Genomic DNA, 22,255 nt, shown 5'->3' on the forward strand with positions numbered 1-22,255 from the left:
GAAGAATGTGACAATCGCGGCCTGAACAGCTTCGTTTACTTCCACCGCCGCCATTGGTAAAACTACAAGCGGGTACAATTCTAAGAAAATTTACGTAATTGCCCACAACTTCTTCTGTTTGCTGATTGGCTAGCTTGAAAACTTAGACTGAGCCGTGAGGAGCGATTCAAGCTAGCGGAATTTCGTACGAAAGCAATGATTAAGTAAGATGGCGGAAGGTGGGAAATTATACGGGGTATGAAGACTTCTCAGCGAAACAGAAGCTGATATAAAAGACAAAAGCAAAACATTTGTTTGAACTTTAAATTTAATTTTAATCTGAAAAAAAAAATCAAAAATGGGAATCATCTCCAACAAAATCCCATACTGTTATTCATTATTCACAAATAAAGTTAAAGAATATTATACAAAACATCTGTTGTAACACTGGCAGATGAACGATGAGACTCAGGGGGAGGCAGAACTAGAGATGGTATCTTCCTGTTTCAGGAGTTCACTAGCTGTGGCATGCAACATATAGATGGAGCCGAGAAAGAAAAACAAATCACATGCCCCCCAGAATAAAGTAGAACATTGAGGTGTTTCAACGAGGATTTCTTCCAGTAATGCCCCTTTTAGCATTTTCTTTATCCCTACTTTTGTCTCATTGGTCATGACTGAGAGCATCCTAGGAAGCAACCTGCGCTTTGCAGCTCTGGTATCATCTTCCCGTCGGGACGAAAGCCATCACTTATCATACGAGACCTGGCTTTGAAAGCCTTCAGAGCAAGTGGTCACAGATGATTTATGCAGCACCGTTTTTAATAAACAGAACATTTGACCTTCCTCCGAGTTGCTACAGAAACATTGCTGTCTGCAAACAGCACAACAAGGAGCTTTCAAGGTGGAGTGAACATGTTAACAGTGAGCAAAAAATAAAATAAAATAAAACAAAAATTTTTTTTTAAAAATATATCACTTCAAAGCTCAAAAAAGAAAAAAAAAAGTTAAAAATCTATACAAATGGCATGTATTCATTAAAGTGACTGAGCCAGTTAAATTCTAAACAGTAGTTTGACTTAGCAGCAAATTCAATAAATATAAATGTACAGTAAATAACGTCTCTTATTGGAGCCAGGCTTGGCTGAACCTGGGAGAAGGATGAAGGAATGGGGGTGGGGAGGAGTCGTACTGTGGATAGGTAGGAAGAGGAGTGATGAAGATGATTAAAACACATTCATTCATCCATCCATCCATCCATCTTGAACTGATCTGTCTGCAAGGAGGTCCTTCTCATCAAAAAAAAAAAGTAAAACAACAGTCCGGTCCAGGGTTTTTAAAACAGCATGCTTTGTCTTCTGTTCTTCCCATTGCCTGGTGGAAAACAGAGAGGAAAAACACGGATTACAACACAGTTTCTGTGATTTAAAATAAATGGTTTTAAACCCAGATGCTGGATTCTCTGAAGGTGAGTGTCCAAACTAATACAAAAAAAATGATCAGAGTAAACATAAAACAAAGCAACATGTAGCATTTTCTTGTTAGCATACGCAAAGGTTTGTGGGTAATGAGTCAGTTTAGGGCTTGAAGCCATTTCACATGGCGGTCAGGCTACTGTAACACTGTGAAGACTCAGGGATTTTTATAACCACCGTTGACTAATCCGCAGTTACATAGCTGCAATATGTAACTATGGATTAGTGAATATAAACAAATCAAATAGGTTTAGCAATACTTCTGTGCATCATTTGTTTTTTTATTCAGATAGTATCCCACTTACAAACAGGATATTCCTTCAGGAAGCTGAAAGATAATTTCTTATTACTGATCTCCACTGATTATTAGTCTGATAGCAACTCCATTTTACTTCTATATTAAATAATAACATCAGCACATAGACTGCCTAAAGTAAGAAGAAAGAAATAACGTCAGAATAGTAGCTTGAATTTAAATTTGAAAAGATGTGACAGAAGAGTTTACACCCTCACAGATTTGACCCATCTTTGCTTTTTTTGTCCCATATTCCAGAATTGCAAAATGAAATATTAATTTTACACCTTAGATGTTGTTCTGGGTTTTTGTCACCTCCCAAATGAGTTGGTCCCCCACTGAGTCGTTTTGTTAGGTCAGCCACTGCTATGAAGGTTCGCCACTGTTCTTGTAGCCATTTTCACACCTCTTAAATTTTTCATATTTTGCAACTATAAATGCTAGTATTTGTGGGTATTTGTGTCAGAGTTTGTGTAATTTAATGTCACTATAAATACAGCTGTTCTTTAAAGAACAAAGAGAACCATGACGACCAAGAAACACAGAGTGGAAAAGTTTAAGGTTGTGCTAAAGGCCATCTGTGGTGTAAAGTCCCTAAAGTGAAACAGGGTGGTGGCAGCATCATGCTGTGTGGAATGCACAAATAATTATTGTGATGGGAAGAGACAGAGTGCTGCTCCGTGAAGGTAAACTTGTTACAGTCTGCAAAAACACATGCCTCACTGGAGATCATATTTTGATAAAAAAGAAATGCAGCCTTATTCCATCATCCTCACTTTACAATCTTGTACTGTGTTCCACTTCAAAATCCAAATAAAACACACTACAGTTCATGGTTTTAATGTGATAGAACAAATAAATAAATACTTCTGCCAGGCAGAATCCCAGGGCTCCTCTGAGCGTCTCACCTGATTCTGCATGCGAGGAGCTCCGGTAGCCGGGGTCTCGCTGCAGCTGCACCTCCTTCAGTGTGAATATGGACATGTCTGCAGATGAGACACAGTCTGTCACCTTTCAGTATAAAAGCACAGACCGATCCCTTCGGCTCTCTGGAAGAGCTCATGAGCTGTGCACCTCCCTGGCTGCATTTCTGCATGACAATGCGATTACTCACTCTCTGGCAGCGTGTGCACGCGCGGCCCCAAGGTCCTGAAGTACGGCTGCCTCATTGCTTCATCGGCAGAGATCCTCTTTTTGGATTCGTACTGAAATTTGGGACAAAGGGTTGGCTTACGGTTATTAAAGAACAGCTTAAGACGGCGCAAGAATCACTGCAAAAAAAAACAAACAAAAAAAACGCAACATCTTACCAAATATTTTTCATCCGGTCTCTACTGCAAATATCTTGGTACACTTTAATTAAGACAACTTACAAGTAACTTGTTTTAAGACAATAATTACTTAATATTGATGAAAAATACTAGTCATAAGTGAAGTCAGGGAAAAATGTGTCGTTCCACTGGCAGATGATTTCACTTATAACAGACTTTTTAAACAATATTAAGAAATTATTGACTTAAACTCCTAACTGCTACTGAAAAGTTACTTGTAGGTCAGTACTTTTGAAATAAGATATTTGACTGAAAATACTTTTTGAGTTTTTTGCAGTGACTTGTTGGGATTTTAACAAAAATATTATCCTAAGAGTAAGCTGCTCTGCTGTTAGCATTGCACCATTCCTGTCAGGTAGTTAGTGACTCACTTTTAGGAATGAAGACAGCAGGTCGATTCCATCGTTATCCAGCCTGCATGGAAAGGGGGAAAGCGGGGGATGGGAGAGAAGAGGGGCGTGGGGTCAATAAGGTGGGGTGACTCACAGATGCTGGCGGCTGTAAGGAAGGAAACTCGGCCAAACAGAGTCAACTATTCCACAGGATTTCCTTACAGGAAGTGGCAAAGCACACACACACTCCTAGCTAAACAACCCAGCCACACGAACGTCTACCATTTAACTGCTTTCAGTGAGCTCTACCGCTGTACCTCGGCATCACGACAAATACTTGCTCATTCCCACTTTCAATAAGAGGACTGCCAGAAATAAGCGGGAGGGTTGTGTTAGTGTAAAGGTTGTTAAAAAATAAACCCTCATATGAAGGATGCAGTGCAAAACACAGAATCTTACCAAGTATCTCTAGTCTGGTTTCTAGACCAAATATCTTAGTACCCTTGAAATAAAACAAAACAAACTTAAAAGTAACTTTTCAGCAAGAAATAAGAGCTTGCTTTAACTCAATAATTCCTTAAATATGAATGAAAATGTACTAATTAAACAATCTGACTTTCGTCCTATGTCATAAATTAAAATGTCTTGTTCCACTGGCAGATTATTTCACTAACTAGTACTTTTTTCATCAATATTAAGGAATTACTGACTTAAAACAAGCCCCTACATCTTGCCGAAGAGTTACTTGCAAGGTATTTTTGTCTTATTTCAAGTGCATTCAGGATATTTGCACTAAAACTAGATCAAAAATACTTGGTAATATTTGTTGTTTTTGCAGTGTAACAAAGAATGAATATCTGTCCTACCTGGGAGCATGATTGATTAGCGGCTGTGGCTTGTACTTGGAGAACTTGTAGGACCTGAACTCATCAATGGAGGATATTCCAGGCCAGCTGTCTTCTGTAGGAGTGCCTGTGTGGGGACATTTAATCGGAGTCAGGCTTCACTGCGCCAGCTGGAGGGGCTTTTTCAAGCACTTAAAGTGTGTGTGTGTGGTGGAGGGGTTTACATGCCATGGTTGATGCGATTAAAGGCTCATGTTCAAAAAGTTTGGTTTTTTTCCCCCTCTGTCACCAGGGGGCAGCACTGACCTAACAGTCTGAAGATGAGATGCAGCTCGTCCTCCACTGTGGAACCGGGGAACAGGGGCCTGCCGGCGGCCATCTCGTAGAATATGCAGCCCACTCCCCTGAAAGGTCGACAGATGGTGGAGGGGGGTCACCAAGAGACGACCGAGTTCAACTTTCACCGACGTACGGTGTCGGGTTCCCCAGAGCTGGGCGTTCAGAGGCTGTTTTCAATTCGTCACTCATTAAACTCACCCAGCGCTTGAAGCGTCGGTGAACTCTTTAGCCTTTTAAAAGCATTCTAAACCTTTCCATGTTTTGTCAAGTTAGAAACAAACAAACAAACAAAAAAAAAACTCTTTCCACAGGATCTCTGGAGGAGCTGTAGATTAATTTTACAGTGATTAAAACAAAACAGTTTATCAGTGCAGATCCAGACAGCGATACAAAAAACATTTAGCAGCAATATGAAGTACCTTTAATCCCTTTATCTAAATTATTCTCCATTTCTGGCTTCCATGCAAAGCACTAAGCATGGCAGAAACTTTTGACTAAGACCTTCTCACCATGCAACTGTGCTACCTGGTGGTGGCGACCTAATAGTAAAGTTTACCTGACTGGCACATAAATAAACCTTACAGGGAGAGTATGGTTTAGAATAAGGCTTACTAAAGTATGAACTCATGGGTGCTGAACATAAATGGATAAAAAAAAAAAAAAAACCTTTCACTCTTTTTCTTCAGATGTAGTAAAAAAAAAGAAAAAAAAAGTAAAATTTCATAAACATTTCATAATTTGTCTTGGGCAATAAAAACTACATTATACTTTGTGGTTCAAATGTAATAAAATGTGACAAAGTTCAAAGTACTTTTATGAGAAAGCAATAAAATGAGAGGCCTCTGTTTGCACACAGACCAGACTGAATCTGTGTAGAGGGAAATCTCCCTGTTTTAGAAATCTATTGGCGCTTTCCTCCACAGTGCAGACATATGGAAGTAAAGACTCTCTCCCCGCAGAGTGAGGCCCACTCACCACATGTCTATCTGCGTGGAGTATTCAGAGGAGCCCAGCAGAACGTCCGGAGGCCGATACCAAAGCGTCACCACCTCGTTGGAGTACGTCTTAGTGGGCACGGACTTGGCCCTCGCCAGGCCTGTGTAGAGCACGTAAAAAAAATAATAAAATCAGAACAACCACACAGAATATTCCTCAATTAAAAACTCAGGCAGTGTTCAGTAGAGATTTGGGTTATTTTTTTCACAAATAAAGAATTAAAACAAAAAAAAACAAAAAAAGGAAGACGTGATTATGGCGTTGGACCTCACCGAAGTCGGCCAGTTTGAGCTCTCCTCTGTCGTTGATGAGCAGATTCTGGGGCTTCAGGTCTCTGTGGAGAACTTTCCGTCTGTGACAGTAAGCCAACCCTCTCAGGATCTGGTACAAAAAAATCTACAGGAAGAAACTTCTGTGATTAATAAGACAAAATACGTCACAGAAAATCATCCAATCGAAAGCCCGTGAGTGCGCTGTAAATTGCTACTCCATCCAACAATCTAAGTTTTGCCGACTTTGCTCAGAAAAATATTAAATTCTTTTAACATTTTGCACTGATTATTCCAGTGTCTACAGTTTGCCACCAGGGGGCACACAAGCAGTGTTTCTTAAACCAACACCAGCAGACAAGGGAGAAAAAACAAAACAATCTTGACAGTTCATTGAGGCAGCTGGGCCGGCAGGCTCACCTTAACGTTCTGCATGCTCAGGATGTTCCCGCAGTCGTCCATGTACTGCTTAAGGTCTTTGTCCTGGAAAAGAGAGCGCCGCCGTTAGAGCAGAGCGGAGAGGTGAGGAGCTCATGAACTGCAACAGTTGGTAAACTAACCGCCTCCCCCAGACTCTGCATAAGGTCATGAATAACAAACGTTAAGAAATGCATAAATTTCAGCGTCCGCGATGCGAGGAAGGCGCGAGTCGAGAACAAGGTGACAGCGAAGGTGAAGGCAGCCTCACCAGGTATTCGAAGACCAGGGTGAGCGACTTGTCTGTGTGGACGATGTCGTGCAAAGTGACGATGTTGGCGTGTTTCAGGTCCTTCAGTAGAGACACTAAGACCATAAAAGAGAAGACAAGAGGATGTGATTTCATCCAACAAAGAAAAACATTAAGCAAATTTAATCGTATGCACGTTCTTTGTGGGTTTAAGACTGCTAAGGGTTAAAATTACGACATTTAAGAACCAAGTCTTTTCCTAATTTTTCTAAAGAAATATGTGGGCATTCTCACGTCTTGCCTCTGCTGAGGATCTTTGCCCAGGGAGCAGGTGCTGAGCTAAAGCAAATCAGCAAACTGTCTTGATGCGAAACAAATGTAGTTTTTGCAATTCCACCCAGTTTATTGTGCACAGACAAAGCTTGTAGAAAAAGTTGCTAAGTAATGTTGCAACTAATGACTAAAGCTGCGCAACAAGCTCCCTTGCAACAGTCACTGTAGTTTCAACAGTTTGTAAAATCACAAAGGCAAAGGACTACCTGGATTCAATATTTTGTTGGCAGTAACATTTCAGGCGCCATGCATTCAAACTCTGCTAGCACCTAATTTAGATCCTAGCAATAGAGATGCTAAAAGATGCTTTTATAAGTCAACTCAGCTCCAGTTCTTGCTGTCTGGATGTTCTACCCTCACATTTCTTTAAGAAAGTTCTGCCTGTTGTTGCTACTGATCTGATCCAAATAGTAAACTCATCGCTCTCATCAGGCGTTTTCCCCCAGGCTTTGAAAACGGCAGTAATCAAACCACTGATAAAAAAGAACAATCTAGACAAATCACTACTGCAGAATTACAGGCCGACCTCTGACCTCCCATTCATCAGCAAAGTCATTGAAAAAGTTGTGTGTAAACAGTTAAATAGCTTCCTAACGATAACCAACCGCTTTGACTCCTTCCAATCTGGTTTCTGGTCTCACCACAGCACAGAAACTGGCCTAGTCAAAGTGTTCAATGACATCCATATAAATACGGACTGTGGGAGAACCACAGTGCTGGTTCTGTTGGACCTCAGTGCAGCTTTTGACACTGTTGACCATGAAATATTACTGAATCGACTGGAGAGTTGGGTCGGACTCTCCGGTCCAGTGCTTAACTGGTTTGAATCTTACATAAAGAACAGGGATTTCTTTGTTTCAATTGGAAACTTCTCATCAGAGAGGTCAAAGGTCACATGTGGGGTACCCCAAGGTTCAATCCTAGGACCCCTCTTATTCAATATCTATATGCTCCCACTGGCTCAGGTTATAACAGGAAATAATATTAGCTACCATAACTATGCAGATGACACACAGCTCTACATTACGATGTCACCAGGTGACCTTTGACCCCATCCAATCACTGAGCAGATGCTTAGAACAGATAAATGTGTGGATGTGCCAAAACTTTCTCCAGCTGAATAGAAACAAAACTGAAGTTATTATTTTTGGACCTAAAGAGGAACGATCTAGAGTTATAAATCTAGAGTTATAGATCTAGAGTTAAGGATCTAGAGTTATAGATCTAGAGTCAGTGCACAGCTTCCGTTATTACTACTAAAAACCAGCAATCAGGTCCGAAACCTGGGAGTAGTGATGGAATCTGACCTGAACATTAAGAGCCACACAAAGACAGTTACAAAGCCAGCCTTCTATCACCTGAAAAACATTTCCAGGATTAAAGGACTAATGTCTCAGTCAGATCTAGAGAAACTCATCCATGCGTTTATCTTCAGTCGTATTGATTATTGCAACAGCGTCTTCACAGGTCTGTCCAACAAATCAATCAAACAGCTGCAGCTGATCCAGAATGCTGTTGCTCGCGTTCTCACTAAAACCTATACAAATTATTTCTCTGAGAAAAGAATAAATGATTTGTGGTATATTTTTCCCAAAAAAAACCCCCCCAAAAAAACCTCTCCTTGCTGAAGAAAAGCAACCCCCAGAGCATGATGCTGCCTCCACTGTGCTTTACAGTGGAGGCACCAACCTTTAAATATGTGTTTAAAGGTTGGGCCTTCCTGTCAAACGTAGCATTTAGGGGCGTGCTGTGGTGGCGTAGGGGATAGCGCAACCCATATTTGGAGGCCTTTAGTCCTCGACGCGGCCGTCACGGGTTCAATTCCCGGACCCAGCGACATTTACCGCATGTCTTCCCCCTTTCCTGTCAGCCTACTGTTATATACGGGACAGTAGAGCCCACAAAAAGACCCCCTGGAGGGGGGAAAAAAAATAAAAATAAAATAAACAAACGTAGCATTTAGTGTGTAGGTTAAGAAGTCTGAAATCTAAAGCCGCTTTTAGCATTAAATTTGCTACTTTGCAGCAAAATCCCTTTGGCTGCTTGCTGCTGTACGCCCAAGTCTTCCCACCTTCTCTGATAGCCGTACACGGGGCCCCTTCCTCGTGCTCCAGTCTGATCTCCTTCAACGCCACCAGGTTGTCCGTCAGCTTGCTCCTCCCCTTGAAAACCGTTGCATACGTTCCCTGGAGAGCAGGAGGAGAGACGGGTGATCAAAAGGGCCTCAGAGCTGCTGGACAGAAGCAGCATCAGGTTAAAAACTTTATATCTGTTTAGTTTTCAGCTCTTGCATCTTTATGTTTATCTTAAAGTATTAAATGAGAAATGGAGCAAGCAAAGAAGAAAGCAAAAAAATTGAGAAAACAGAAAGAAAGAAAGAATGAAAAGAGGGAGCTGTGTTGGTTTTATCAGTCACAATAAGATCATCTGCGCACGGGTGACGAGAGGAGAGACGTCTCGCATACCTCCCCCAGTTTGTCCAGTTTGATGTACGTCTCCAGCTTCCCGAACCCGATTTCTGACTGGAGGAAAGAAGAGGACAAACAACATCAATGTGGGAAGCATCTTTATTAGCAGCGACAACATTAACAGACATGGCGACGAATCCTTATGACTGCCTGGTAGCATGAGACGAGGGGCGATGTAAGGAGGTCAAACGCCCAAAACCGAATCAGAACTAATCGGTTGTGACAATAGAAAGTTTGTTTGGCTTTCGGGATGAGTTCGCAAGCAGGAAGGCTAAGCAATGACGAGCTTTCCAATCTCCAGATTGGCGTTTCTTCAATCTGGAGAAACATCAATGTGGATTTCTGAAGGAAACGTTGAAATTCTCTGGATTTCTTTCAAAACTGAGGCTGGTTCATGCATGAATGCGAGAGCGGTGCCTTTGCAGAGGGCAGAGCTCCTGCCGAGCTGAAAGGTCAGGGAGTCTAACACTCGACTGAAGCCATTCAGAGCTTTATAAACAACCCTGCAGGGAAGCATGTATGCTAATGAAGCCAGCTGGGCGGGGGACAGGGTTACGTATTCCTCAGTTCCACTTTTTTTTTCTTCTTCTTTTTTTAACAATGCAAATTCAAAGTAAAATCTCAAGCCAATTACTGAAGCTGCTCACTAAGGGAACGCTGCGTTTTAAAAACACATGGCAACAAGCTGGGAGGATCAGATTCTCTCACTTCTGCTTTTGAATAAGCCACGGCTCTCGCAGTCGGCTTTATTACGGAGCAGCTTCGCCGCGACCCGACCGCTCCGCTTCTATTAAACTCTCATTTCTCCTACTCGCAGGCCGCCAACCTCAGATGTTGGCAGAAGGAACTCAATTTTGTCGAGTGTGATTTAAAAGGTTATAAGATTTCCTAAGAAAGTGCATTTTCAATGAAGCAGCCGGTCCAATATTGCTTTTTACAATGATACCTGGATAGAGGCATATTTAGAAAAAGAGAGGGGAAAACTGGAATTGAACTTCTAATCAAACTTATATTTTATATTAAATCCTCCCTGGTTCGAATGATTTTCTCTGAAGGGTCATTTAGTTTTTTTTTATTTTTATTATTATTAATAAATATCTAGTCAGACGACATACCTGGCCTGAAAAAAAACATTCCAGCAGCTTCAGCTTTGATTCATTGTTATGCAGGAATGTTGCTCCTATAAAAGCCCCTGGGAAAAATCTGAGCGTCTTTTATCCCCCCAGTCGGTTGCAGTTACCGTGAACCCATCCCACCAGACGCGATCCAAACGTGTTGGGATTCCAGTTGGAGGGAGACACTGTATCCGTCATCTAACCAAACAACTTGTTCACACCGCTCGTCTTTGCTGTTCTTAGGTTTTATTTACGTAGAGAGAAAGCAGCATTTACTCTGGATGTGGTTCAGAGCAGCTGACGTCACAAAATGTCAGATTCTTGAGGGGGGGTGGAAAAAAAAGAACCTCTGAGTTCAATTTGTAAGTCTGAAGGAATCAGAGCAGGCTTTCTACAGAAGTGAATCTAGATTTTAGTTTCAATTTTAACACCTTTGAGAGCAATGCTTATGCTATTACCCCCCTTTTTTAAAAATCATCAAAATGATCTTTTCCAGCTACTAAATAATCCATTAGTTAGCACAGGCTCTCTATTAAAATCCAAGCATGTTCCAGTCAAATAATTGCAATTGTAAATAAAGAATAAAGGTGTTTCTGACTAAAAGACATACTGTTCGTGATCCCTACGTCTTATTTAACGTGTTTAATGTTGAGAACTGGAGCTGATTTGAGCCGCTCCATCTTCCTATTTGACCTTTCTGGACTTCAGCGTAATAAACCCGACATTAAAACTCCTCCTCTTCCTCACCAGCGATGCTCTGCGGGAGCGTCGGCTCAGCGGCAGATCGAAGGCCGGGCTGCTCAACTGCAGCTTCTGCAGGTAGCCGTCGGGTATCCGGATGTCGGCAGGTAGGGACAGACGCTTGTTCAAGTCCTGCAAATACACCCGAATGTAAATATGAAACAGACCTTAGGAAACGTAAAGGGGAACAAAAGTTATCAGAAATCTGCAGATCTTCAGCTTGATTGGTTCTGACTGAAACACAGAAGGGACTTTTCTCCTCCCAACATGCAGAGATGCGAGAACGGATTTTAAAGAATAGTATTTTCTACTATGTGGATATGTGTCTCCTCTTCATTCAGGCTACAAAAGAGTGAGAGAGAGCAAGACTTCCAGCAGACAGCTGAACAAACTGTGTGTATTTGAATACTTAAGCTTAAGCTCAGCGTCTTGACAATCTTCAAGTTAAAGGTTAGCAGCTACCGTTTTAGAATACACACAAAAAAGTCTTCTTTTTTTTTTAGCAATGTTAGCTGTCTTAAGCCTGGAGATTTATTGTTTAAGACACCAAAGATAGCTCAGAGTTAACTCTGTAATCATTTAGTCTTTGCTTTGAAACAATCAAACTGTGTTTGTTCTGAAATCAGCCACAAAATTAGCTTCAAATCAAAATCAATGTCAAAAACCGTCCCAATAAAACATAACAGGTGTGTTTACATAACACACCTGCAGCAGAAAGCTTCATTTTTTTATTCTAAAGCACCTTTTGTGACATTACAGGTTTGTCCCTTTCATAAATCTGAGAAAGGCCCTGGAAAGCCCTGCTGGTCCACTGCGATCCCACTGGCATGTTATATAAACTCAAACAGACTCAACAGCTGGTTCCTTCCCAAAATGCATCTCCAGTTGGTTAGGTCACCGTTTTTAATCCGGCCTCTCTCGCTGCTTTAACTCTGCCTCCAGCTGGAACATTTACACCTAAACTTCCTGTTTTCAGCCAACGCCGACTTTTATGTAACCAACATTTCAGCACATGGGAAACTGATAGATCTACACCAGCCTTCTGGACGGGGCGGCTGACTTTAGCCTTTCATTCAAACACAACAGAGACCGAAGTTTTAGGCCGTTTGCAGCTCAAAACATTGAGGCAGGTAGTTGAATAAACAGGAAGCAGAAAGCAGAACAGGTTGATAATCTGCAGCACAAGGTGAACAGAAATGTGCTCCAGAAGTGGCAGGCGGTTTTGCAAGCATATTATTAAAATGTTACATTTACAATTCACATTTAAGACAAATTAAGTTTAATCAATGCAAACTGGTTTGTAAGTTACACTGCATAATTACTGATTAAATAAATGTAAATCATTTTAAAGTGGGACTTTTTTTCATTATGGTAGCATACCATTATTTTTTAATTTTTCTTTTTTTTTTTTGCATCTTTTACTGCATTTCTAGTATTGTATAAAAAGGCCTAAGTGGTAGAATGAAAATCCAGTAGAATGTGCCAGTTTTTTTACTCGATTAACTGTCAGAATAATCAATAGAATAATTGATCACTAGAATAATTGCTAGTTGCAGTCCTAATCTCAGCATTTCCTTTGAAAAATGCTTTAGATTTCCACATCCTGTTCATCGCCGTCTTAGTTTGTTTTCATCTGAAGCCATCGACAAAAACAATGAGGTTCTCGAACGGGCATCTGTCGCTCTTCTGCACATTTTTTCAAACAATTTGCTGACAGATTATTCAACAGATGCTCGGCTTGGTGGCAGACTGCTGGGATGTTCGCATGTTTCCAGAAACATTCCCCCCCGCCACCCTGTCGTTCCCGCATGCGCGCCCAGATTTGGCGGTTTTGTTCAAGCGACGTCCGTCCACCGCCTGATCTTTGCACCCACGCCTCCCCACCTCCAGTCGTCCCGTTCTAATCCCTTACAACACGGGCCCATCTGGACCGCATTACACTAATCCTGGTGATGTAATCCCAAAACGGCATGGCTTCCTCTGCAGAAACGCAATCTGCCACCTGAGCACGCACAGGGACGCTCTCATTTCTATCAGTCAGTGAAGCCGCCACAAAAGACCACAGTGGCTGCTCCTCATCAGTAATAAGTTTGCGCTGTTGCCAGATATCTGCCAGTTTCTCTGTGACTTTCATTGTGATGAACTTTTTCTGCTTGTCAAACAGGAAGTATGAGGTGTGCTGCTCTCTCAGAGTTCAGCTCTATGTGTGGGCAGCACAAACTTTACACCACAAGTACGCAAGGGATTTTTTTTTTCCAACCACATGCAAGCTTCCTTGCATGGTGTCTTCACAGAGTATCTGCAAAAACAAGTGTTGATTAATGATGAAATCACCTTGTTTGAACTCATTTATCCCATGTTCAGCTGGAAGCGCAAAGAAACTTGACATGTGAAAACAGCGGAACATACAACCTTTTTTATTGTGTCGAGTTTTAATGACAAAAATGACATCCGTTAAAATGTAAAGATGAAGGAGGGACGTTCATCTTTCTGAGGAATCACTTGGACAGACATTTGTCCTGATTCCTGATTGATGTCAGCTGTTCATCCTTTAAATCTCATCAGCCCATTAAAACCCGAGGCACCCCGTGTCGCATTCGCTTCCAATGATCGGAGACGCACTAGATGCACTCAGATAAACGCATATTCGACCTAAATTGCCAAGGAAACATTTGCAGGAAGATTTTAATAAACATGTTGATCAATATCTTCCGGGGGGAAAGTTGGTAAATTTAAGTGAATAAACGTTTTCTTCAAATTAAAAAAAAAAAAAAATTAGCAGACTTTCACTCTCAAACATAATTTTTTTTTTTAACAGGTTATGTTAATAAAAATGTTTGTTAGTGATATCAGTCACTAACAAAGTGACAGATATTTTATCATCAGTCACTAAGGTAAGTGACTGATGACATTTATCAAAGTGTTAACAGATCAAAGAGACTGTTGATCACTTTGATCAACAGTCTCTCATCAAGAGATTGTTGACTCTCTTGATGAGAGTTATCAGTCTGATCCTCCGGAGGTGCAAGAGGATCTTTGGACACTTAACAGTGGCTCTTTATAACATAGAATAACAAATTAATAAACAAGCTAATAATTTTAAATATCGATGCAATAAGAAATGCAGGTTTTAGCTGCTTTTTATGGAATGATTCCACTGAATTCCCACAACAGAATATCACTAAAAGTACCAGCAGCAACATGCTTTTAAACCTATTTTTATTGTTGTTACGTTGAAAACTGTTTGCAATATTTCCCACCCCAATTAACTCCTAAAAAAGAGAAAAACCTTTTACTGCATAAGGATGAGCAATCTCATGAAGGAAAGAGTTATTCCTTCATCTCTTCGCATTATGTAATCACAAGAGGTACACCGGACTTGGGTCGCTCTCGGCAGGATGTGTGAGAGAGAGACGGAGAAAAAGGGCTCGGAGGAGGCAATAGTAAAAGATTTCAAACCATGTGTTTTAAAACTGAAGAACAATAAGTGGAAGAAGACAGAGTGTGTTCACGCTGGGAACAAGCTGAGAACACGCCTACGCGGCGATGCAGTTTATCTTCAGAAAAGCCTTCAGTGAGATGATCAGACCTCCCGTTATTCCTCTGACATCTTCAAAACATACGTCCAGCCACGAAGAAGAGGCCGAATAATCAGACGGCAGCAGAACTGGCTGAGTTGATACGCCGGAGCATTTTCACGCGTCAAGAGTTAGTTAAGACAGACGGATGACTCGCATCCAACAAGACGTCCGCAGTTTGACGAGCGGAGAGGAAAAGGGAGGACATTACCAGTCTGAAACGCGAGACTGGAGCTCATCTCACCTCAGCAGAGATGCGTCTGTTCCCTTTGTTCCTCAGACAGACTCCCGTGGGCGACTGCACCTCGTCGGAGGACGTCCCCGACGCCTGATCGCTCTCCCCGTCTGACCCCATGTTGATGTTCTCATGGACAATATCTGGACAGTAGGAAGGAAAACAGTAAGGAAGGGATGTGCAACATGTGGCTCTGGACCGACACAGGGCTCCTAAATACCTCTGCAGGGGGTCTCTTTACCTTACATCTAAATTAAATGTACAGAAAGTTTAATATGTTTAAATATCTAACAGTTTCATGCATGATAAAGTTTTTACACCAGAGTAACACTCTCAACATTTAACATGATGAAAGACCACATTACCAGATTTTAAGCTAATGTACACATTATCTACACTGTGTACGTTGGCTGCTATGTTAGAACACTTAATAAATTATAAATAAAAAAGCTAAATTAGTTTGCATCACCCATCTTCAACTTGACATACTTTGGTAGATTTAGATTTGAAACTGTTTAATTCCACCAGAATTCAGACAGAAACTGTCTTTTTCCAGAGTCGGGTCATCAGTTAAAAATGATTAATTAAGCTACGCTTCTCGATCAAAGAACAGCGGTCTGAAACTCTAAAGGAAGAAAATGTTGTCGCTGCAAAAACGGAAAATGTTTGATGATCTTTATACATCCTGCGAGTTAAAAAACACAGTATCGTGGTTTGTGTTGTCAGTTTATAGCCAAGTCATTTTTATTTAACAAAAAAGACCAGTTCATGACTTCTTGTCACTATTACAAAAACATTGAATTTCCAACAAATTTGGGTTATCTTTCTATTTTTCGTAAAACTGACCACGTTAACCAAAGATAAACAAGGTATTGAAACTAATTTGTTGATAGATGCAAAGTAATTAAGTTGGTCAAGTGTAAGTTCAAATTACTAGTAAAGTTAGAGTTCTTGCCTGTTTGGTGTTGGAAAATGGAGCAGCTTGCATTTACATGGCATGAAGCGGCATTTATTTTGCTTCTGCATAAATCATATTTTGGCCCTTGTTCATAAAGCTTGTGCAACTTTATGTACAAGTATGGTTACATATTATCTAGAGAGGGAAAGGACAATACAATGATCTTTGGAGCCGGATAGCTTCAGACCTTCTGTGGTTTAATGTCAGAGGACACAGAACAAGTAAATAATGTTTAATTTGTGTGGCAGATTTTATTTATGTCACTGGCGATGAGCCTTATGGGAGGAAAAAAGCACAGCAACAAATATAATTTTCCTCTTGCCTGAGCACATTCAGAAACAATGCACACTTCTATTCCCTCTGGGCTTCATATTTATGTAAAGCACTGATGCGTTGTGAACTTGAACCCTGGCTTTGCCTTGAAGAATCTCCATTATTTCTATTTATGTTTATTATAAATAAACATGTGGAAGAAAAACAGGCCCTTCGTTGAGGTTTTTGTGAACTCTGTGCATGCATTGTGCTCCCACATCAGGAGGTTACTCTACGCTCACGCCCGTCAGACAGAGCTGAATCGTTTCTCTTAAGGGTTATTAAAATCTAACATTTTACAAATCTTATTTAAATGTTTTAAACAGAAGTTCAACATGGAAGAAAATTGAGATTTCCTGCAATATTTTCAGTTCTGAAAGCACAGCTCACCGAGGCGGCTGCCGTTGCGAGGCATGACCAAACCCAGCCCTCCTCCGATGACGCTCTGCGGCCGTCTCATTGGCGGCTTCTTAAAGGAGCCGGTGCACTGGTGAAGGTACGAGTGGACGCTGTGGGTCGAAGAAGGACGGCCGTTCCTCACTATGGGCTCTGCAGGACAGAGGACACTTCCTGTTATGAACACGTCCACTCTAAACAAAAACGCATCACTTAGTGATATTCTAATAATCAATTTTATACAGAAATAAACCTTTTCATACAACTAAAAGTCAAATACTTACAACAAAATATATTATAGTTAACACTATAATTTAAAAAATATAATTAAAACGATCTAAGACTGACTTATTCTCAGATCTTTCAGTTTCAATTGATCATCGATTGTAAGAAACTTTTCTAACATCTAACTTTTTGTAACACTCAAACAAGTTAAATAAGGCCAATGTTTTTATATTGTCTTTTATAGGTTTGTGTCCAACACTAGTAAAAGGCTGTCAAAAATTATTTTATTGGAGACGATGTATCCTCAAAATGCTTGATGTTTTTATCTACCACTACATCCCTCCCACAGCCTTCCTCTGATACTACATCACCAAATGCAAACATAGCGGTGAAACAGCGTTATCTGTTCTGCACTGTGAGAAATGACCAGACAGAGGTTGAAGTCAATGAGGAGAAAACGGATCGGCAGGGATGTTGTACGACTTGGAGATGGCATCAGGCTGCAGCTCTGAGGAGGATTGTTCCATCAGAACTATGGTTTACACAGATTAGTGAGTGTCAATTCAGGGTCAGAGGGGAACATGCTTTTATGTGTTTATGACTGATGGATTTGACTGGCTTCCAGCTTCAAGTGCTACGGCTTAGGCGTTTTGAACCACAAAAGCTAAATTTTTGTCAGCAGCAATTCAACTGCATACGAAGCTTATAAGGTTTACAGATGGCATTTTTCGTCAAATTCAAACTCACATACTTTATCTGTGTTTCAGTATGGGCCCTCAAACATGAAGGGAATATAATTTAATTTAAAATTTGCACTCCCACTCTGCTTGTTGAAGGAAGGTTATTACACTGGTTTTAAGCTTGCTATGGAAATATTTCTGTTTGAAGGAAAAAACAAACACTTTGTCTTTCTACTTAATTAGTGCTGTTTCAAAAACAGACAGCTGGCAGCAGTGGCGGTCCTGACCTGTTTGGTACCCCGGACGAACTATCCCTCCAAATGCCCCCTACTCGGCCCCCGGGGGGGGGCATGTACCTGCTCCACAGTCACTAATTGCTTAGATCACCTTATGTCAGCACAGACTCTATTTATTAAATACATATTTTCATTTGGAAAAAGGTGGAAGAAACTAGAATAATACAATAAACACCCGTAGCAATACATAAACAGACCGTACAGAGAAGTTAAAAGCCTACAATACAAAAGACGAAACATAAATATTACTGAAAATAGACACAATAAAAATAAGGCATTTCTATACTGAACCAATAGTCAAACATTCACTGTTATGTTTGTTATGTATGACGTGTACTACCACTACAGTTAAAGGGAGCTACTGGCTGGCAGGCTGAGAGCAGCAAGAGGCTGGTTACTGGAGAGGATAAACCAGCTGATAACCCAACTAATACCAGCTTGTCAGTCTTAAGTGACTCTACAATGAGCAGAGCAAAAAGAAAATCCTGTAGAACTTTGTATTTGTTCTGTATTTCTAATCACGTCTATTGAACACAATTAAAATAAAAATTTGATATGAATATAACGATAAACATGCACATGTTAAATTATTTTGCAGCAGTAGAAATGATTGATTTTCTGTTTGCAATGAAAGCAACTAGGTGGCCTATCTTTAGCTGTTTTTTCTAGTTATGTCTTTCTCTTAACATAGCTGGTCTTACTTTGATTTATTTTTTTGAAACAATGAAAAACTTCCTATAATTCAGATGAAAACTGTGTACATGCAGCCACGTGATTCCCATGTCCTTCTGTCACTTCCCCTTTATCTCTGGGCAGCTGCTGCTGCTGCTGCTCCTGGCCTGATTTATGGGTGTTGCATAAGCAGATCAGCACCAGAACCAATCACACAGTTCAGATCAAATCTCGTCTGGCTACTCCATTATGTCTCGTCTCTACCCTGCTTGCTGGTAAACAAGCTGCAATCTTTCCTTCTCCCAGAGAAACGCGGCGATTCTGCATCCCCATTATACGAGCAAAGAGTGCCGCAAACCTGGTGTTAATCACAACACAAGAAGCTCGTTGCAAAGCCCAGTGAGTTCTCAGAAAGCGGAGAAGATGGGGGGGGAGTGCGACCGGAGGGTCAACCTCTGCAGCCGAAACTAAAAGAAACGAAGAGTTTAGAAGTGCGGGGATTAAGAACAGAGGAGGCCATGAATAAAGATGCCTGGATGATTGCACCAACTCAACCAAGTCGCCGTGGCAATGTCATGGAAATTCAAGACTGTTTCCAGACCTTGAGAGCCATAGCAACGACATGATAGCACACAGAGGCATGCAGGCCCCTCCACCGCCTCTCTCCTTCTCTGCAGATTTTGCAAAAAAAATAAAAAATAAAATAAAGAGGAGGAGCACTGTGCCACCCTGCTTTAACCTGATGCCTTGAAGGCCACAACCTTCAATAGGGTTCAGGGAAACGGCGGTCTTCGCTCAAACAGTACAAAATGTTTGTACTCCGACATTAAAACATGGCAAAGTGGCTGCAGAGAATAGTCGTTTCTCTACAACTTCTCTACTTGTAGGCAAAATACCACAAAAGTAAGACAGCTTAAGGACTGCATGGGTTTAAAATAAAAGTGCAACAGTTACATTAGTCTGTTTTATTGATAAATGCGAACTGAAGTGAGAGATTAAGCATCCACTAATCCAGATTTTTTTTTAGGTCTGCTTCAGGTTTTATGCAAAATTTGATCAACTCATTTCCAATTTGGAGAGTTTCCTTTTTTACTGATGACAGATGAGCAAACAAGGCTAATATATGTTCCTAAACTACATTTGATTCTTATTGAAGAAAAAAAATGCATGTTTGGTTGATGCTCAATTTTGATGCATTTAAAAGAATCGGATTTTAAAACAAAAATTGGCTAATTCTACTCTGGTTGACGAAAGTCCAGATTATACATTTCAGTTCATGTTCAAAAATACCCCATCATACAGAATTATTATTTATTAAATAAATATAATTCAAAGCATAACCATCACTGCACATATCTGCACGAAGTTTAAAGTCAAATATTAAATTAAATTGACTTTATTAAGAGTTCTCTGTCCTAAACTCAGCCATATATAAATGTTACAGAGGAGCTGTAAAGCTGTGATTTACACACATGCAGTCAGATCTGTCTCTGTGTTGTTGAAGAATCACCAAGGTGATTCACTTCTCGCCAGGCAGCATTGCTGTGGGAAACTATGCTCACCTTCTCTGAAACGTGAAACAAGTCTGGGAGATAAGCAACTGTGAAAGCGCATCTTACTGACAAATTCAGTTTCTCAGAGAAGAAACGCTGGAATAAAATGTCCCTTCTTTTATATAACATAGTGATATAACACTGTTCCAATGCCGGGATTTCAACAGAATCTATATAAATAGAGAATCCGTTCCTTTACACTCTCTTAACCTGCTAATGTTATGCAAGACTTCTGCATCTGGCTCACAGCAGCTATCACAACTTCGTCAATGCTTTCTGCAGCGCGTGAGGCTTACTGGATGATTTAAAATTCACCCTTGAAACAGAACGAGATGTGAAAATTTACATTTTAAATGACGCAAGGAGATAAGAGTCAGGCTTCATCAGCCCACATGCAGCAAAGGTCACTCTGACCCTAAAACACACAAAGCGCAGCATCGTTTTTGAGGAGCGTGGGAAAGGATGCACGGTTTTTAACAATTTTCACAAATAAAATTCTGAAAAGTGTGGTGTGCATCAAGAGTTCTTAGTGCCAGGTTTTGCTGCAGTTACAGCTGGTTGTGTTTTGTGGTATTTCTCCAACAGTTTGCTCTTCAACAGACTGAAATGTTGGCCCATTCTTCTTTGCTAAGAAGAACTAGCTAAACTCTTCCCTGCTGAAGAAAACCCTACGTGTGCAGTGTTAGCCCACGTCTACATCAGCAGAAACCACACACTCTTATTACTCATTTTGTAGTGAAGAATGGTAGAAAAGGCTTGATGAAGAGAGCAATAGTCAACAAAAATAGATATGAGAACGACTGACCCATTTACCATCAACCTGAGTGCGGGATGCAAGCGGCGGACTAAATGCTGGAGCGAAGTGGGGATTTTAGATGCAAGTCGATATATAATATCAAACTAATGTCGGATCGGGACAACCCAGACTATTTTGTGTTAGTCTATCACATAAAACCCGTAATAAAAAGCTCTGACGTTAGAAGTTGTGGTGTGTTTAAAATCTAAAAAGGTTGGATTGTGGAAACGTTTCCAAGGCGCAGTGCCTTTATTCAACTTCAGCAGATTGTTTTGTTTTTCCTGAACTGGATTCACCACTATGCTTGTTTTGTCCTCCTGATCATTAATTTTTTATTTAAAAAAAAAAAAAAAAAAAAAAAGTTTCAGCAGACGTTTGTGATTGGTGATGTGTTGATCTCAAAGTCCCTCCACTGGCTCCCTGTAGCTCAAAGAATAGACTTTAAAATACTGTTGTTAGTTTATAAATCACTGAATGGTTTAGCACCACAATACATTAAAGATCTGCTGCTGTTGTATCAACCTTCCAGAACTCTCAGGTTCTGGTTCTGGTCTGCTCTGCGTTCCCAGAACAGAGCCAAACAAGGAGAAGCGGCATTTAGCATCTGTGCACCAAAAATCTGGAACAAACTTCCAGAAAATTGTAAAACAGCTGAAACACTGACTCCCTTTAAATCCCAACTAAAAACCCACTTGTTTAGAGTTGTATTTGAAACGTAATCAATTGCAAATTTATTGACGAAACTTGACTATGTTCTGTTTTTATTGTTGATTCTATGTTGCATTGTATTTTTGTGTTTGATTTGATGTAAAGCACTTTGAAATGCCTTGCTGCTGAAATGTGCTATACAAATAAAGTTTGATTGATTGATTGATTGATTGATACCGTTTCTTATATCTAAACATTAACTCGATGTGCAGTAACTAATGAAATGCGATGTTTGTAAAGAGTGTCAATATGGAGGACATGAGGTCGGGACGTAGATTCCACTTTGCGTGACGGCATAGCATTTAACATGAATGAAGCTCACCGCTGTCCTTCTCGTCTATCGTGATCTGCTCAGCCAGCTCGGACAGAGACTCGTCGATGGTGTGGCTGCCTCGTAGCGTCTGACTGAGACGTCGCTTGAACCGCTTCATCTTCTCCATGGAGCTCTCAGGAAGGGGAGGCCTTTGAAAGAAATAATAATAATAAAATGTTAGCGGTGGTAATAGATACTGAGGTGGCGATTGTTTGCCAAACCAAACATCCAATAAAAGTTCCTTCAGCCACTAAGAGGCACTGGGGTCCAGTTTCTGTACGCAGGCAAAAGAAGATTTAATGTCCAAACTTGTTGATTGTTCTGGATGTTTTATTTTTTCTTTTCAGC

The 22,255-nt window shown here is 40.7% G+C and overlaps 1 protein-coding gene across 1 annotated transcript in view; it reads right to left on the reverse strand.

The window, feature by feature from the left end:
- Positions 1-281: 281 nt before the first annotated feature.
- LOC122835016 (cyclin-dependent kinase 17-like) overlaps positions 282-22,255 on the reverse strand; it is a 39,240-nt gene continuing 17,266 nt past the window's right edge. Inside the window, exons 2-17 of the mRNA XM_044123700.1 lie at positions 21,917-22,056; positions 16,659-16,817; positions 15,008-15,141; positions 11,192-11,317; positions 9,327-9,383; positions 8,933-9,047; positions 6,550-6,644; positions 6,282-6,344; positions 5,865-5,988; positions 5,572-5,692; positions 4,564-4,661; positions 4,279-4,384; positions 3,452-3,494; positions 2,864-2,954; positions 2,658-2,735; positions 282-1,353 (exon numbers count right to left, since the gene is read on the reverse strand). Of these exons, the coding sequence (XP_043979635.1) occupies positions 1,316-1,353; positions 2,658-2,735; positions 2,864-2,954; positions 3,452-3,494; positions 4,279-4,384; positions 4,564-4,661; positions 5,572-5,692; positions 5,865-5,988; positions 6,282-6,344; positions 6,550-6,644; positions 8,933-9,047; positions 9,327-9,383; positions 11,192-11,317; positions 15,008-15,141; positions 16,659-16,817; positions 21,917-22,034 (1,566 nt within the window). The 5' untranslated portion in view covers positions 22,035-22,056 and the 3' untranslated portion in view covers positions 282-1,315. The remainder of the gene's footprint in view (positions 1,354-2,657; positions 2,736-2,863; positions 2,955-3,451; positions 3,495-4,278; positions 4,385-4,563; positions 4,662-5,571; positions 5,693-5,864; positions 5,989-6,281; positions 6,345-6,549; positions 6,645-8,932; positions 9,048-9,326; positions 9,384-11,191; positions 11,318-15,007; positions 15,142-16,658; positions 16,818-21,916; positions 22,057-22,255) is intronic.

The sequence above is a fragment of the Gambusia affinis genome, linkage group LG08 (genome assembly GCF_019740435.1).
Source record: "Gambusia affinis linkage group LG08, SWU_Gaff_1.0, whole genome shotgun sequence".
In the NCBI taxonomy this organism is placed as follows: domain Eukaryota; kingdom Metazoa; phylum Chordata; class Actinopteri; order Cyprinodontiformes; family Poeciliidae; genus Gambusia; species Gambusia affinis.